General features: G+C 44.4%; 1 protein-coding gene across 1 annotated transcript in view; it reads right to left on the bottom strand.

Moving 5' to 3' along the window:
* The window catches only part of LOC105477002 (BCL2 apoptosis regulator), a 199,489-nt gene extending 185,288 nt beyond the window's left edge, over positions 1-14,201 (bottom strand). The window contains exons 1-2 of the mRNA XM_011733305.2: positions 13,536-14,201; positions 12,444-13,314 (exon numbers count right to left, since the gene is read on the bottom strand). Coding sequence (XP_011731607.1) covers positions 12,444-13,028 — 585 coding nt within the window. The 5' untranslated portion in view covers positions 13,029-13,314; positions 13,536-14,201. The remainder of the gene's footprint in view (positions 1-12,443; positions 13,315-13,535) is intronic.
* Between the last annotated feature and the right edge of the window lie 1,982 nt (positions 14,202-16,183).

The following is a 16,183-nucleotide window of genomic DNA, read 5'->3' as shown; positions in this document are numbered from 1 at the left end:
AACTTTATTAACTATATGATAGTTAATAAAGATTTATTACACGGTGAATTCTAACAAAAATAGAGTTTTTAACCAGACAATATTTTTTAACGTGAAATAAGAAAAAAAATATATTTGTATAAGGTCAGGTGAGGTGACTCATGCCTGTAATCTCAGTACTTTGGGAGGCTGAGGCAGGAGGATTGCTTGAAGCCAGGAGTTTATGACCAGCCTGGGCAACAAAGTGAGATCCTATCTCAACAAAAGATAAGACAAACATTATCCAGGTGTGGTGGCATGCACCGGTAGTCCCGGCTACTCAGGACACTGAGGTGGGAGGATCACTTGAGACCAGGAGTTCGAGGCAGCAGTGAGCCGATATGGTGCCACTGCACTCCAGCCTGGGCAACACAGCAAGACCTCATCTCCAAAAACAAACAAATAAACAACAAACAAACAAACAAAAACACAGAAAAAAGCATTTGTATATAACCAGAACAATGACCACATTCTTCTCAAATTATACAGAAAGACCAGCAAAGCTGAGGAAGAAATGAGCCACGTTCTGAAGCACTCAGTCGATCGTTACCTCTTCCAAAAAATCTCTCCACTCTAGTCCTAATCATTGCGCAAAGCTAGCAATTTCTTGCTGTTCCCACTACCATTCCTCTAGGTCAGGCACTTGATTTCTTGCCCATTTGTTGAAAGAGCCTCCTATCTGGTCACTGATTTCTCCCCCGTCTCATTAACGGTCTGGAGTGGAGTCAGAGTGATATATCTGAAACAAGCTCTTCCAGGGTGGGCCACCTCTAGCATCATCTTTCTGACCCATCCACTTGCACTCTCCACTCCAGCCAGGCCGAAAACTCTTCAGTTCCTGCAGTGCACCCTGTGGTCGCTTGCCTCTGGCCTTTGTTCCCGAAGTTCTGCCTGGGGCCATACTTGGTTCCTCCCACCCACTTCACTACATTGATTCCTGCTCACGCTTCAGGCTTCAGTCCCCTTCCTGGGAAGACTTCCTCGACTCCAATAAATGCCCGCACTGTTGCTGCAGCTCTTCTCATAGCTTTAAACATGCTCTCCTGCGGTTGCTGTTGAACAGTCTTCACTCCCCCAGACCAAGCTTGTCCAACCCATGGCGGGCAGATGGCTTTGAATACAGCCCAACACAAATGTGTAAACTTTCTTAAAATATTATGATTGTGTGTGTGTGCGTCTGTATTTTTTTTTTTTTAAGTTCATCAGCTATCATTCGCGTTAGTGTATTTTACGTGTGACCCAAGACAATTCTTCTTCTTCTTCCAATGTGGCCCAGGGAAGCCAAAAGATTGGACACCCCTGCCCCAGACTATCAGCCATCCCCCTCTTGCTCTCACTTCCCACTTCTCCAGGCCCTGGCTCGATTTTTTTTAAAGTATGGTACAAATGAATAACTGATCTCTTGTTCTGTCTGCTTTAATCATGTGACTAGGTGCAAAAACACAATTACCCACTTAAAAACACAGAGATGCAAGCGGATCCTTCGCCATAACAGTGAGCCCACTCTATCAGTGTCCTGTCATGCCAAACAGGTAGAGAGGTTTTAAAGAAGAGTCAAGTATCCCAACTCATATTAAATCTCCCCATATTCTCCATATTTTAAAAGCACTGGCTTAGTCACGGGTCATGCCCTTTAAGTATTCCATACAAAAGGTATTTTCAAATTCCAATGACATGTACTTTCATCGGTTAACTTTTAATTGAGCCAAATATTAAATGTTCACATTAACCAGACAAAGCATTTTTAGCTACTGATTTGCAGTGACAGCTTGTGTTATTCTCACACACAGGCCAAGCATGAAATAGAAAACTAATAACCCCTTAACTGTATTCTCAAAGTATCATTTATGGGAAAGAAAACTACATTCAAAGGAAACTTGTGCAATGGCTGTCATTTTTTTTCCCTGAGCCACAAGCTGTTACAAAGCAGGGGAGCTCATTTTCTCACAGATACGGACAAGCTCAAGAATCCCACTGTCACTGGATGTATTCATTAAGAAGGAATCTGGCAGCAGCACAGGGGACAGATACTTTGGAGAACAGGCCAATTATCTGGGTGTCCTTTATAATTTGAAGTTTCTGAATTCACTCATAGATAAGCCGCTTGAAGAGGGCCTGGCAGTGGGAACATAATGCGCAGATGGCCACTAAAGAAACAAGAGGGAGGAAGGGAGGCTGGAAGAGAGAAGAGAATTTGCTTGTGGTTTCATTCATGGGGACAAATCTACAAGCTGACACATTCATCTTCTTTAAAAGCCCCTGGAGAAGTATGGTCAAGCTTCACTACAAGTAAACAAATCAAAATCTTTCTCAAACAGATGACAACTGATGAGCAACAATGCTTTGAGTTTGCTTCATGCCAAGGGATGAGGGTTCTCAAAATACAAATTCCATCAGTTGTTAAAACCACAGATAGGCTGTGATGCTGGCTTGAACCAGAATAGAGAACTTAGCCAAAAGCTGCCAGGCCAGTCGTTTTATGTGAGACATCCCAGGTGGTCTTCTTGTTGAGCAGTGTCTTTAGAAATGAAATCTTAGGTTCTCTCGCCTCTGGGAATGCTGAACTGTACTGACTTCCACCTTCAATTGGCTGCTTGTTTTTATGGGAGAAGAACGAGGGGACCATTTATCCTTGTGACTTTTATGCTGCACTTCTTTTTGTATTTGACCTACAACACTGACCAGAGTTAAAATCCACCTTGCTCCCACTGAGAGAACCTTGGGCCAGCCCTGCTTTATCTAATGATAGGGTGATGAATAATCTCAGCCTTCAAAACCTTTTCAGTCTGGGTTAGGCTTGAGATATGAAACAAAAGGAATGAGAGCAACTAGGCATATGTACATAGACTGTGTGTCTACAACCTTTGTATAAACAGATAGAATGTGACAACCAACAGGCTGGTATCTATATTAGCCTTAAGGACCAATACATGTCAAATGTTTAATATAAAGCAAAATCCAGATTTCTCTTTAGGAATAAATGATATACTTTTTCAATTCAATGAAAAGGATGAAATCAAAACACTTAATAGGTATTTTTCTTCTTTCATTTCTCTTAAATATTAATGAACCTGTAGGATGGGACCTTTCAGACACACACACAAACACACACTATAATAAAAGAAGTAGGAGAAGTAGCTGCTTAGGATGAATTGCTCAAAATGCCTCTAACATAATCATTTTATTCCTTCATTCAATAAACAATCATTGTGTGTGCCTATTACCTACCATGCCTGGTGCCAGGTTGAATTTAATAGAAGAAATATTTTATCAATAAGGAAGTCCCAGTGAGAAAGGACACCTTGATTTTGTAAGACCTAGAGTCACACATAGAGGATACTATTATAACATTTGGAACAATACTAATTTGATTAAAGTTGAAGGATTCATTAAGTTGGCAAACTGGTAGTGGGAAGTCAAGCTTTGACCAGTAAAGCTTCAAGTTAACCACCTTAACCCAATCCATGCAAGTGCAAGTCTACCGATTACCTTTGGGAAAAGGTGGGGTACAAACAGCAGTTGCAAACGAAGACAGCATCAGCAGTAGCAGTTTGGGCAACGAAAGAAGGCAAAAGAGAAACCTACATGATTCGAGGGAAAGACATATTATGGTTCAGCCTCACTTTCTCTCTTGAGCGCCAGATCCTTATGTCTAAGCCTTACTGGGCATTTCCACTTGGATATCCTACTGGGAATGTCCAAAATGAAATTCATCACACGTACCCCACAAAGCAGTAACTGTTGTCATCTTTCCTTTCTCTCTGGAAGACCGTATCATTTTTTGAGCCAGCCAGGATGGCACTTGAGTCCTGATTCTTTCCCTCCATTATTCCTCACATTCAACCTGCTATCTGTCCTTTGATTCTACACCTGCAGTATGCCCACATCTGTCCTGTCCTTTCCATTCCAGGTGCTTCAGACTTCGCACCTGGTCTCCCCATCCAGCTTCAGTCACTGTCAATCTTCCTCAAACCCACACATCCTGCCTAGTCTCAGAACCTTTGCAACATCCTTTCAACATCGCTGGTACAGTTAAACACAGCCATCCCTCGGTAACCTAAGGGGATTGGCTCTGGGAACCCCCATTGGATACCAAAATCTGAAGATGCTCAAGTCCCTGATATTAAATGAGTAGTACTTCCATATGCACATCCTCCTACATACTTTATTTATTTATTTATTTATTTATTTATTTATTTATTGAGACAGAGTCTTGCTCTGTCCCCCAGGCTGGAGTACAGTGGCAAGATCTCGGCTCACTGCAACCTCTGCCTCCCAGGTTCAAGCAATCATCCTGCCTCAGCCTCCCAAGTAGCTGGGATTACAGGCACCCACCACCACACCTGGCTGATTTTTTTTTATTTTTAGTAAAGGTGGGGTTTCACCATGTTGGCCAGGCTGGACTTGAACTCCTGACCTCAAGTGATCCACCCACCTTGGCCTCCCAAATTGCTGGGATTAAAGGCCTAAGCCACTGTGCCTGCCCTACCCCATATATTTTTGATCCACAGTTGGTTGAATCCATGGATGTGGAACCCAAAGATAGGGAGGGCTGTATGTACAAGTTTCACAGCTTAGTATGCAGTGGTAAGTTCTCAAGACTAAGGAGTTATCTAAGGAGAGTTCACCATGTCCCAGTCAAATCAGAGTCTCCACAATTCCCCAAACACACCTCACACATTCATGCCTGCTTTGACACCTCCAGTTCCCACTACCCGGAAGACACTCTCCCCATATCACCAGCCTGTTCGCTAAAACTTGTCTCAAAATAATCTCCGGCATGAAACTCTTTAGATACCACTGTAGCTGGGTTGGGCCTCTCTGTCTACCACACATTGTCCAGGATTACAGTGATTTGCATCCTTGTCTTGGTCCCCTACTGATTGGTAAGTTCCTTGAAGGCAAAAGTTATCTTAGACATTTTTGCGCTTCACTAAATCACCTAGCATAGAGCGCTGCTTGGAGTAGGGTCTCAATAAGTGTTTTTTCAATGAAAAAAGTTAGTGTGCATGTTTTCCTACATAACCAGATCCTGAAAACCCTCTCCATGACCATCGCTACCCTGGTTCCTGGGAACCCAGGGTTAAGTTTTGTGGACAACTGCTCATTTCCCTCAATTAGGACTTCTTCAAATCATTTTCTTCTTATACTATCACTTTAATGTTTAGTAAGTGGCTTTGTCTCCCTGTTCTTATAATTTTGTTATAAAATACCTCAAAACTTCTCTGTGTGTCTTCAGCATGTGTATGTGTGTGTGTGCTTAAAGATGCTGGCAGGAATCCATAAAGGAAATGGCTAGGAGATAGACCTGAAATTTTACATCCAAAAATGCCAGTGCTGCCATCCTTTATGGACTCGCTTTTTTTTCCCAAAAAGACAAATCTATATTTAAAGCTGATGAAATAATTTGTACTTAATTTTATCCCTATTTTAATTGTAAATCAGGTATCAGTATATCTGAGATATAGCATTGAACTAAGAGGACTAAGTATGTGTCTTATGTTCTCTTAGAAAATTCTAATGCAGCTGAGAGGAATATTTGGCTGCAATTCAATTTCAGAGTTAATATAGAGATATAGCATTCATCATGTTGTAAAGCAGAAAAAAAAATCATCCTAGTTATCTGCTAAGGAGAGCTGGAAAAAGTCAAGAAAAGACAGCCTGCAACACTGATCCTTTGTTTGCTGCTTCAAGTATTAAAATTGGTAAACTCACCATATTCTGTTGCAGCTTAACTGTCTTTTCGACAGTTAAAAATAAAGAAATATAGTAACTGGATCTGTCACAAGAAAAGATGTATTGGTCTCAATGGAAAAAACCTCCCTGAAAAATTAAAGCTTCACTTGACGCAGTGGGTTCTCGGGTTGTTTTTGGGAGACATGATAAAGCGCAGAGTGGAGTCAGTCATAAGTTTCTGACTCATTACATGGAAGCCCCAGAGAGCTGATTATTAACTAAAAATGGAATACGGTTCTATCCCTGAAGTTGTGGAGGCAAAACAAGAAGCAGAATGGAAACACAAATTTCCCCATTGACGCATGTGGCCCAAACACGATGCTCAAGGGCAGGTGTCTCCATAGTTAACCTGCTCATGGAATGTGGTTGATCGCCCGAGAAAATCACCCAAGTCACTCTCAGTATATTGCTACGAATGGTCATACCAGTATGTCAGGGAGATTCCCTTTCTCACATATTTAAAAGGGCGTTTGGGGAAGTAGTCCTTACCCTAAGCTATTTTAGTTTAGTTAGTCAAACATTTATTGAAGGCTCACGTATAACCCCACTATAATCTTGCACTAGAGGAATCAAAGCAAGTACAAATTTTGCCAGCAGATACTATCTTTTCTCTGCACAGGTTAAAGTTTATAATCTCTGGAGGTAAAGGACAGTATCTGGTCACAGAATTTTGATCTGCCCAGCTGCCTGCAGCAAGTTTGGGGTGAGGGTTATCCTCTCACTTTGATTAGACTCCCCACTTCTGCTCCTTTTCACTAGTATCTAAGCGCATTATGGTTTTCTTCAGGTAAATCCTACCCTTCACTAATTGGAAGTTAACAAGGAGCTAACACCTGAGAGGTCCCTCTCCAGTGGAATGATAAGGCAGGTAGGGGATGGTCACGGGGGTGGTGGCACCTATAAGAAAGTCCCATGGTTTGGAAGAGAGAGGAATAATCATTCCTTATTCACACCAAAGGACAGATGGGTGTATCTTTTGTCTGGCAAATGGAGGGCAGAGAAATAATGCTATGGAATATATAGAATTGGGCATATATCAGAACAACAAGTGACAATCTATAAAAATATGTTTTTAAGTGAAAACAGCTCTGTTGGCATTTTGAAAGTTTTACAGTCTCCATTTAAATGAACAGGACCACAAGCCCAAAAAGTCCAAAGGCAAATGCTAGTGTTACAATGGACTGTGAATTTCTGTAACTAGCATCATAGAAGCGTCTAGACAAATAGAATAGTAATATAACCTCAAACCAAAGGAAAACAGAAGCTTGTTTTTCCCCTCCTCAAAGGAACAGCCCCTATTCTGGTTCAAAACCTACTTGTATTTTTTGGCATACAAGAGTTATTTAAGAAAGATAGTTCTTCAAATTACCCTGTTCCAGTCACTCTAATCAGAGCCTTGATTGTCTTTTACTTAAAAAGAATTAATGAAATGCTTTAGAAATTGTAGACTGGTGTTTATTAAGTCTTCTCAGTATGCATAAACAGTGCTTAGTGGGTTAATATTTAACAAGGGAACTCCCCCTGCCTTTCAGTTCTCTTAAGCATACGTCTACGTTATACAGTATTTCTAAAAGTATCTACATTTGGCCCTATTTAAATTAGACCTAATGCACACATGGACAGTCATATAGTCAGAAATAACATTCTTAGACCAAGATCGAAGTACATGCAAAATAAGTTACAATTATTTGCTTTTTCCCTCTAAGTCTCTGAGTCTAGGATCACGCTTATCAGGCTGTACAGTAACTACAAGTTTATTAAGACGCCTGCAACACTAGCCTGTGAGTTTATCCAGGGCAGAGGCAAAGCTCTTTTTCCCGTGCCTCCAACCTAACCCAGGGCAGGACTCATATAAGACTGGCAATCACTTCTGTGGAATAACTGTCTCAGTCCTTGGATGATTTTCATCATTAATCCTGCTTAGACATCAAACATTAAGGTTGCTTAAGCCAAACCAAGAGGCATGAAAGAGAAACTTCATAGTGGGGTAAATTCACCGAGTAGTCTCCTATATGTAGTTGACAGAAAGGATGACCAGATTGAGAAGTTACTGTTATACCTGAATAAGGTGATATTAGATTACCTTAAAAAGGTTGAACAGAACCTTTGAATCTCAAATACAATATATCTCTGGGGGAAAAAGAAAACTTTCTACTTGTACACTACAAAGACAGTGTTGTTTTCTAGCACAAACGCACTTCTGCTGAGAAACTGCCTTGCTAAACTATCGCTGAGACATAATGAGTGACCTTAGAAAAGGGTGCGGAGGTATGTTGGGTGGGAAGCACCACGGTTAACATGCAGCACCCACACACTCGCTCAAGAGTGGGCTTCTCATCCCTTCAAACAGCGCAATAGGACTGGGAACAGAGATAAGAAAAAACTACAAGAATTTTGCTTGCCTTTTTTTTTTTTTTTTTTTTAATTTATGGCTTTCTGTTACCTGGTATGCTGTGTGGCCTGATGACATTTAAGTAATCTGAAATGTACCAGTTCAATCAAAGATTACTAAAAGGGCAACCCATTCTCATTAGAAAGTACACCTGAAAGTAACAGAATGCCCAAAAGAAAGCCATGTTTTCAATGGACGTTAAATAGCAACAAAGGCCCTAAAACAGAAAAGAGAACTCAGTTAACTATAAAATTTTATGAAGGTCCAGAAATAATCACACCACAGCACATGACTGAAAACTCTACGAGAAACAATGTGTTTTTTTCTACTAAATAAATTATTGAAAGGGTCATGTGATTCTTGCAGGCAGAAAGATGCACTTTCCCAGGAAAGTTCATCATGAAATATATTATTTAAGACTAGATCATCTTCAAGCTATTTTTAATCCTATCGTTTTGCTGCCAAAATTGGCCATAAGCAGCCAATCCTCAGACACTAGAAAAATGATGCTCTTTTGTGTAATTTGTACACTGGCGTGAGAATGGTATTGCTTCCCAGTTAATCAAATGTTTTGCTGGATGTAGACTGCATTGAGAAAGGAAAAACTGCTTGCTGACTAATCAAAAGGCAGCTGAACTCTACCAGTTGTGGAGAAGTTCCTATCTTCCTAAACCACCAACACCAAAAAATAAGTCGGATTACCATCTCGTCTATAGAATAAAGCGAATCTCCCACAATCTCTTGTCCGGATCATCTCATTCTTCTGGTGGTCCATATCTCACTCTCTCCTAAGACACGAAGCCGAACGTCACCACAGTTCTCAGTTTAGAGGGTCACTCACCATCATTTACCCAAAACTCAACCCCTTGCCTGCAAGAGTCTCTTTGTCTTAAAGAAGTTGCAAGGTCAGTAAAGTCATTTACAGAATTTAAACTGTGTTATGAGGGGATAACATAATAACTAACAGCTATTAAAAGAGCTAATTCTCTTGCCTTTAATTGAAGAAGAAAAGCTATCTTACTTTTTAATGGGACCAGTGATGCCAATATAAATTGTATAACTACTATGAAAAATATTCATGAGAAGACTGGGCTTATAGTTAATCTACCTGCTTGCTATCTCTCCTTCATCCCAGTTTATGTCTTCCTAAAGTCAGATCACAATAGGGGACATCTGGGAAATATTCAGTATTCCAAGTAACACTGTAGATCTTTAAGGCCACTGGAAGGGGACAATGCAGAATCCATCTCAGGTAGCAACTCTTCCTAAAAGATGCCACCAGGAACCAAGGATGGTAGCCAGCATCGCTAACTTTAACGTGCACACAAACCACATATTCTGACTCAGTAGCTCTGGGGTGGGAGCTGAGCTTTTGCATCTCTAAGAAGCTCCCGGGGATGCATGTGCTACTGTCTATAAGCCACACTGAGCAGCAAGGTATCCACGTTTTCTAGAATTGCTGCTCTCTCACTGCTTCCTCTGTCCTGCCTCTCTCTGGATGCCACATAATGCCTTATTCAGACTTAGGAATAAAGTCACACTCCACTCTACAGCCAATTACTTCTTTAGTCTTTATTTAATTTGTAGTCTTCTGGGACAATCTGTCAGAGGCTGATCGTTCCAAGGACCTGATTTCTCCATGTTACGGAACACAAAAGTCAAACAGATTGCCTCAGCCTCACAAGGTTCTGATCTTCTAGGAGCAGCGGCAAAGCAAAAGAAATGACTTGAAGTCTAAAGCCAGGAGTATTCAGTGTAGTATTCAGGAGATGGGCTGATCCACTGAGCCTTGGGGACACTGCAGATTATTGTCACATGTCAAGAAAATATGCTAGCTCTCTTCTGAAGCTTTACCATTAAGACTACTTTACACTATAAAATACAACATATTATTAGAGATGTAACCCCAATTGGCGTAAATTTGAAGAAAATCTGTCTGTATGCCAAATGCCTTAAATGACTTTTAGATTAATAATGCACATTGAAATGATAGGCCAATCATTTATCATTCTCAAACACTACCACTTTTATTCCAAAGTGTCCTATGAGTGCATTTCCTGGCATATATGTATTTTTTTCTCTAAATTCCGTTGTTTTCCTATATAGTCACCATCTATGCATTGTTCTGAAAGCTATTACATATTTTACCATCAACCATCTGTGCTTCTACATGATTTATTTTTACTAGAAGCAGTTTTGTCAAAAATTTTTTATCATGTTCTATGGTGTGTCCTTGTGGTCTGGCATCATAAAATGTAGCCTCTACATTTATCAACCTCAGATACCTGTTGACCACAAAGATAGGTCTACTACGAAAACTCTGTTTCAAAAAAAGAAAAAAGTGAGCCTTTACTTAAAAAGAAACTTCAGTTACATGAGATGGTAACACACTGAAATTCAGCAACAAGTATCAAGGTTGTATCTTAATTTCTATCATAAACATGTGTCTCTGTTTCCCACGTTTTTATTAACTTACTTGATAGACAGATACCAGTTACCACGTTGGATTTATTTCAACTAGAAAAAAAATTTTTAAATGTGAATTTTTCATAAAAATGTGAAATAGCAAAACTATTAAATCAGTTTTACTTTGGTTTAAAATGATCCTTTTGGAGTCTGGAAGTCCCAGCCCTTTTGGTTATAGTGATTAAAAATCAAACCACCTACTTAACCAAATATTTAACAAAAACATTCTTTTCACCCTTTAGTAAATTCTTCCAGAATTACTAAACATCTGATAATGTGAGATCTCAACAAACAATTCGAGAAGAGCATTTAAATTTTAGAAATTTAAATTTTAGAAATTTAAATTGGGGTATTTTAATTAATCTTACTTTTAAACACCGAACAGTGGCATCAATATTTTGTCAACTTTGGTCAAATAAGATCAGATGTTCACATCAATCATCTACTTTTCTTGGCCTTTTCTCTATTTGGCCTCTTAATATGAGCACACTTTGTAAAATGTAATAAAAACATGTAGTGTGCTTCTTGACATCTAATCCACTTGCAGTCATTTCTAGGCTTTTTGCTCCTGTTATGTCCTATAAAATAATGACATTAGTAATTCTCCCAAGAGGCTATAAGAGGAAGCACTGAATTGCATCCTGTTTTTCAAAGATAACTCTTCAGATTAAAACAAAAAGTGTAAAACAAAAAAAAAAAAACTTCAGACAAGAATACTTTTTCATAAATTCATCATTTTAGATATGAGATATAGATCTCCATTACAATCCTTGACTCTTAGGAGCTGCACCACCACCCCCCGCAAAGAATCTCAGAAAAGTCCAATTGTATGGTATAATGACGAAAGCTCTGTCTAGCACAGTACCAGAAAAAGATCATCTCACAAATGTTCTTCAAAGCCACAGGTATCAATCACTTCAACTAAAGTCAGGGCAGGAGAATCCACAGCTAAGAATCAATTCTTCTACATTTTACATAGATACCTACATGCAAATTTTTTCAGGAGATCACCAAATTAGGTCGATTCTAGGTTGTGAAAAACAAAAGATTCTAGCATTCTAGCAAATTGGTAAATCATACACAAATTATAGAACACAAAGAATGCAGCCGATGCAAATTCTGTCACTGACGGTAGCAAAGCCATAGCCTAATACTCCTCAAGACACCTCATCACGCCCACTGGGAATATGGCACACACTGGAGATTCCAGTCCAAGGACTTTGGAATGTCAACTTAGCTCTTTACAAACACAACTAAGTTTTCCAGGGAAAAAGACTTACATTGGTTTTCCTCTTTCGGAAAATTTTACCGAGTGATGATGCCCTTGGTTTTCTGTGGAGTCTATTCTTCGAATTAGGTTGTTCTCAAATTTTAGTGTACAAGGGGCTTGTTTCAGAGGAGCTTGTTTGGGATGCAGACTGTCAAGACCCAACCTGGCATCTGGTTCAAAAGCAGTCCCTGAAACCTCCCTCTGGTTCCAACAAGCTGCTCAAGCCAGGAAACGGTGGTCCTGGGGACTCCTGGACCTCCAGCTTGAGAAACACCGAAGGGGGTACCATTTACCACCACATCCCACTGGATTACAAACGCTGGCTCTTTGGATCTCCACGACTAGCAAGCAAGTTAAAGACTTAGATGGCAGGCGTTATCGGTCAGGTGGGGAGGGAACGCTTTATCCAGAGGAAGAGGTAGGGACGCCGGGAAGCAACAACCCTGATTTTATTTCGCCGGCTCCACAGCCTCCCCTTGCCCCAGGAGCCCACCTGCACTCCAACCCCCGCACCTCGAACCTGTGGCCCCAGCCCAGACTCACATCACCAAGTGCACCTACCCAGCCTCCGTTATCCTGGATCCAGGTGTGCAGGTGCCGGTTCAGGTACTCAGTCATCCACAGGGCGATGTTGTCCACCAGGGGCGACATCTCCCGGTTGACGCTCTCCACACACATGACCCCACCGAACTCAAAGAAGGCCACGATCCTCCCCCAGTTCACCCCGTCCCTGAAGAGCTCCTCCACCACCGTGGCAAAGCGTCCCCGCGCGGTGAAGGGCGTCAGGTGCAGCTGGCTGGACATCTCGGCGAAGTCGCGGCGGTAGCGGCGGGAGAAGTCGTCACCGGCCTGGCGGAGGGTCAGGTGGACCACAGGTGGCACCGGGCTGAGCGCAGGCCCCGCGGCGGCGGCGGGGGCAGCCGGGGTCGGCAGCGGCGAGGTCCTGGCGACCGGGTCCCGGGACGCGGCGGGATGGGGCGTGTGCCCGGGCTGGGAGGAGAAGATGCCCGGTGCGGGGGCGGCCCCAGGGGTCGCCGCGCCCACATCCCCCGCATCCCACTCGTAGCCCCTCTGCGACAGCTTATAGTGGATGTACTTCATCACTATCTCCCGGTTATCGTACCCTGTTCTCCCAGCGTGCGCCATCCTTCCCAGAGGAAATGCAGCAGGGGCCAACGGCACCTCTCGCCCCAGCTCCCACCCCACGGCCCCCAAAGAAAGAAGAGGAGTTATAATCCAGCTATTTTATTGGCTGTGCTTTGCATTCTTGGACGAGGGGGTGTCTTCAGTCACGCGGAACACTTGATTCTGGTGTTTCCCCCTTGGCATGAGATGCAGGAAATTTTTATTTCAATTCCTTTCGGGTCTTTATTTCATGAGGCACGTTATTATTAGTAAGTATTGTTAATATCAGTCTACTTCCTCCGTGATGCTGAAAGGTTAAAGAAAAAACAAACTAATAAGTAAAAAATCAGGTGCATTTCCCTGTATACACAGAGTGAAAGCAGGGCATACACACTACAAGTAACACGGCTAAAAAGAATGTATTAAACTGCCTGGAAATTAAATTTACTCGAATGCACTCTAAGTAAAAAATCTCAAATGTTTCCATTGAAAGTTACATTAAACCAATTTCCTGTGCAGAGAACTTACTTGTATTTTTTAAGAACAGCATGATCCTCTGTCAAGTTTCCTTTTTTGTAAAACCAAAACAAATGCATAAGGCAACGATCCCATCAATCCTCAGCACTCTTCGGTTATAGCTGCTTTGAAACTTCCCAATGAATCAGGAGTCGAGGGGGAGAGGGAGTAAAAATTAGGAGGATTTCCAGATCGATTCCCAGACTTCTGCTTCACAGAAATGTCAATCCACAGGAATCCCAACCGGAGATCTCAAGAGCTCGAGAAAAAAAGGCAGCGGCGGCGGCAGATGAATTACAATTTTCAGTCCAGTATTCGCAGAAGTCCTGTGATGTTTTCCCCTTCTCGGCAATTTACACGCGCGCACACACGCGCGGGCACAGGCATGAATCTCTATCCACGGGACCGCTTCACGCCTCCCCAGGAGAGAGATAGGGGAGGGGGAACGCTGAAGGAGCCGAGAACGGGGGCAGGAATCCTCTTCTGATTAAACTCCGAACAGCAAATGCGTTTTCCGAAAAGCTGCTGGATAAATGAAGGCAGGACTCGCCTGGCCCGCCGGTGCCGAGCGCTAGAAGCCCGCGCTGTGTGTGGTGCTGCGAGGGGTGGGGAGAAGGAGGTGGTGGGGGAGGGTTTTATTTTTTCCCTCTTTTCCTAAAAAGGATGACTGCTACGAAGTTCTCCCCCCTGGACCCCCTCTTCCGCTGCACCCCACCGGCGCACCCCGCCTCCGGGCTGCGCACCCTTTCTCCTCCTCCTGCTCCTGCGCGGCGGCGCTGGCGGCGGCCGCCTCCCGGAGCTCCCGCCGCGCAGCCCGCTCCGAGCGCTGACGGCCGCGGGCGGGGAGGGCCCGGCGCCCCTGCACCTTCGCTGGCAGCGGCGGCGGCGGCAGCGCGGCGGGGCCACGGAGAGCGGCGGGCGGGAGCGCCGCGGGCGGGCGGACGGCGCGGAGGGGCGGGCGCGGGAGGAAGGGGGCGGGCGCGGGGCGGGGGTGCCTGTCCTCTTACTTCATTCTCTGCACAGCCCGACCGGTTTCCTGTGCGTAACGTCACACGGTTCATTCAAAAAAAGAAGAAAGAAAGAGCCCTCCTCTGAGCCACCCGACCGCCCCCTCCGCCCCGCTCCCTGGCCCGGGTTAAAGGCGCCGCGGCCGGCCCGGGAGTGGCGCGTCCAGCCGGGGGCACATGGCGCGCGGGGCCGCGGACGGGGAGGGCGCGCCCAGGCCGGCCACCCGCCCGCTCCGCTGCGCCCGCGGGGCCCGGCCGGTGGGTGGCGCGGACGGCGCAGGCCTCCCGCGCGGCCGCGGCGCGGTGGGTGTGCGCGGGGCCTTCTGCTCAGGCCTGCGGCGGGCGGGGCGCGGACTCGGTGGTCGCCGGGGTCCACGACGGGGTGGGGGCTCCCGGGGAACCGCACGCGGCCGGGCCGGGCGGGCGACGGAGCGCGGAGGGGGGCTGCTGGCGGGAGGGTGCGCCATGAAAACAAGGGCTGGAAAAGCGCCGGGAACTGCCTGGACCCTTCCTAGCCGTGTGTGTGGAGTGTGTGTGTGTGTGTGTGTGTCGCCTGGACCTTTTCTAGCCGTGTATGTGGGAGTGTGTGTGTCGCCTGGACCCTTTCTAGCCGTGTATAGAGTGTGTACACGCGCCTACACACACACACACACGCCGTGTTACCAGCGCTCGGCCGCCTGGGGAAGACCCAGGCCAATGCCGCGCCCCGAGCAATGGGACCTCAGCGCTGCCCTGCCGTGAAGAGAGGCGACTCTGCACATTTTAAGCAATGTCTAGGGAAGCCCCGAGCGTGGTGTTTACTTTCAAGTGGCTTCCTAGGTGTCCGCGCACTACACACGCGCGCGCATCCCCGCCCGTGCCCACCTGAACACTTAGTCTGTGGCCCAAGCCATGCAGAACTCAGCACGCCAGGGAAGGGGTTTATCAAGGGCTTTACGATAGTTTAAGTCAATGATTTTCCTCTGTCCCTAACACGTTTTGCACTGCTTTAGTGCTACACGATGAGGAGTTCTACATAGTAACTTTCAGGCCCACCGTCCTAACGCTGGGGTGGGTGGGCTCCTAAAGGTCTCCACCTTTGCCTGGTAGCCAATCCTAGGTGGCCGCACTTTCTCAAATGAGGTACGTAGATACACACTTACACATCCACACTCGCAGACGTGTGTACTCGCAAGCAGACAGTTTTAAATTCATCAGCATGAATAGCCCCTAGCAAAAAAGGACAAGAGGACAAACAAGTTGCACGTGTGTATTTTTATCTCCAAGAGTCTTTGACAAATAAAGCACCAAGAAAAGAAAGAAAAAGGTTTTCTAGAAGCACAGTGGCTTACTTAATAGGGTTTGAGTGCAAATATATAGGGACACGGAATTATTGTGGTCAAGAAAGATGACAAATGAGTACTATAATGTGTACATATATGCTCTGACATCTTTTTTTTTTTTTTTTTTTTTTTTTTTTTTGAGACAGTGTCTTGCTCTGTCCCATCACCGAGGCTGGAGTGCAGTGGTGCGATCTCAGCTCACTGCAACCTCTGCCTCCCGGGCTCAAGCAATTCTGCCTCAGCCTCCTGAGTAGCTGGGATTACACATGCACATCACCACGCTCTTCTAATTTTTGTATTTTTAGTAGAGACGGGATTTCACCATACTGGC

This window comes from Macaca nemestrina, chromosome 19 (genome assembly GCF_043159975.1).
Source record: "Macaca nemestrina isolate mMacNem1 chromosome 19, mMacNem.hap1, whole genome shotgun sequence".
Taxonomy (NCBI): Eukaryota; Metazoa; Chordata; class Mammalia; order Primates; family Cercopithecidae; genus Macaca; species Macaca nemestrina.
Note: the sequence above shows the minus strand (reverse complement) of the source record. Positions and strands in the feature narration are given on the sequence as shown.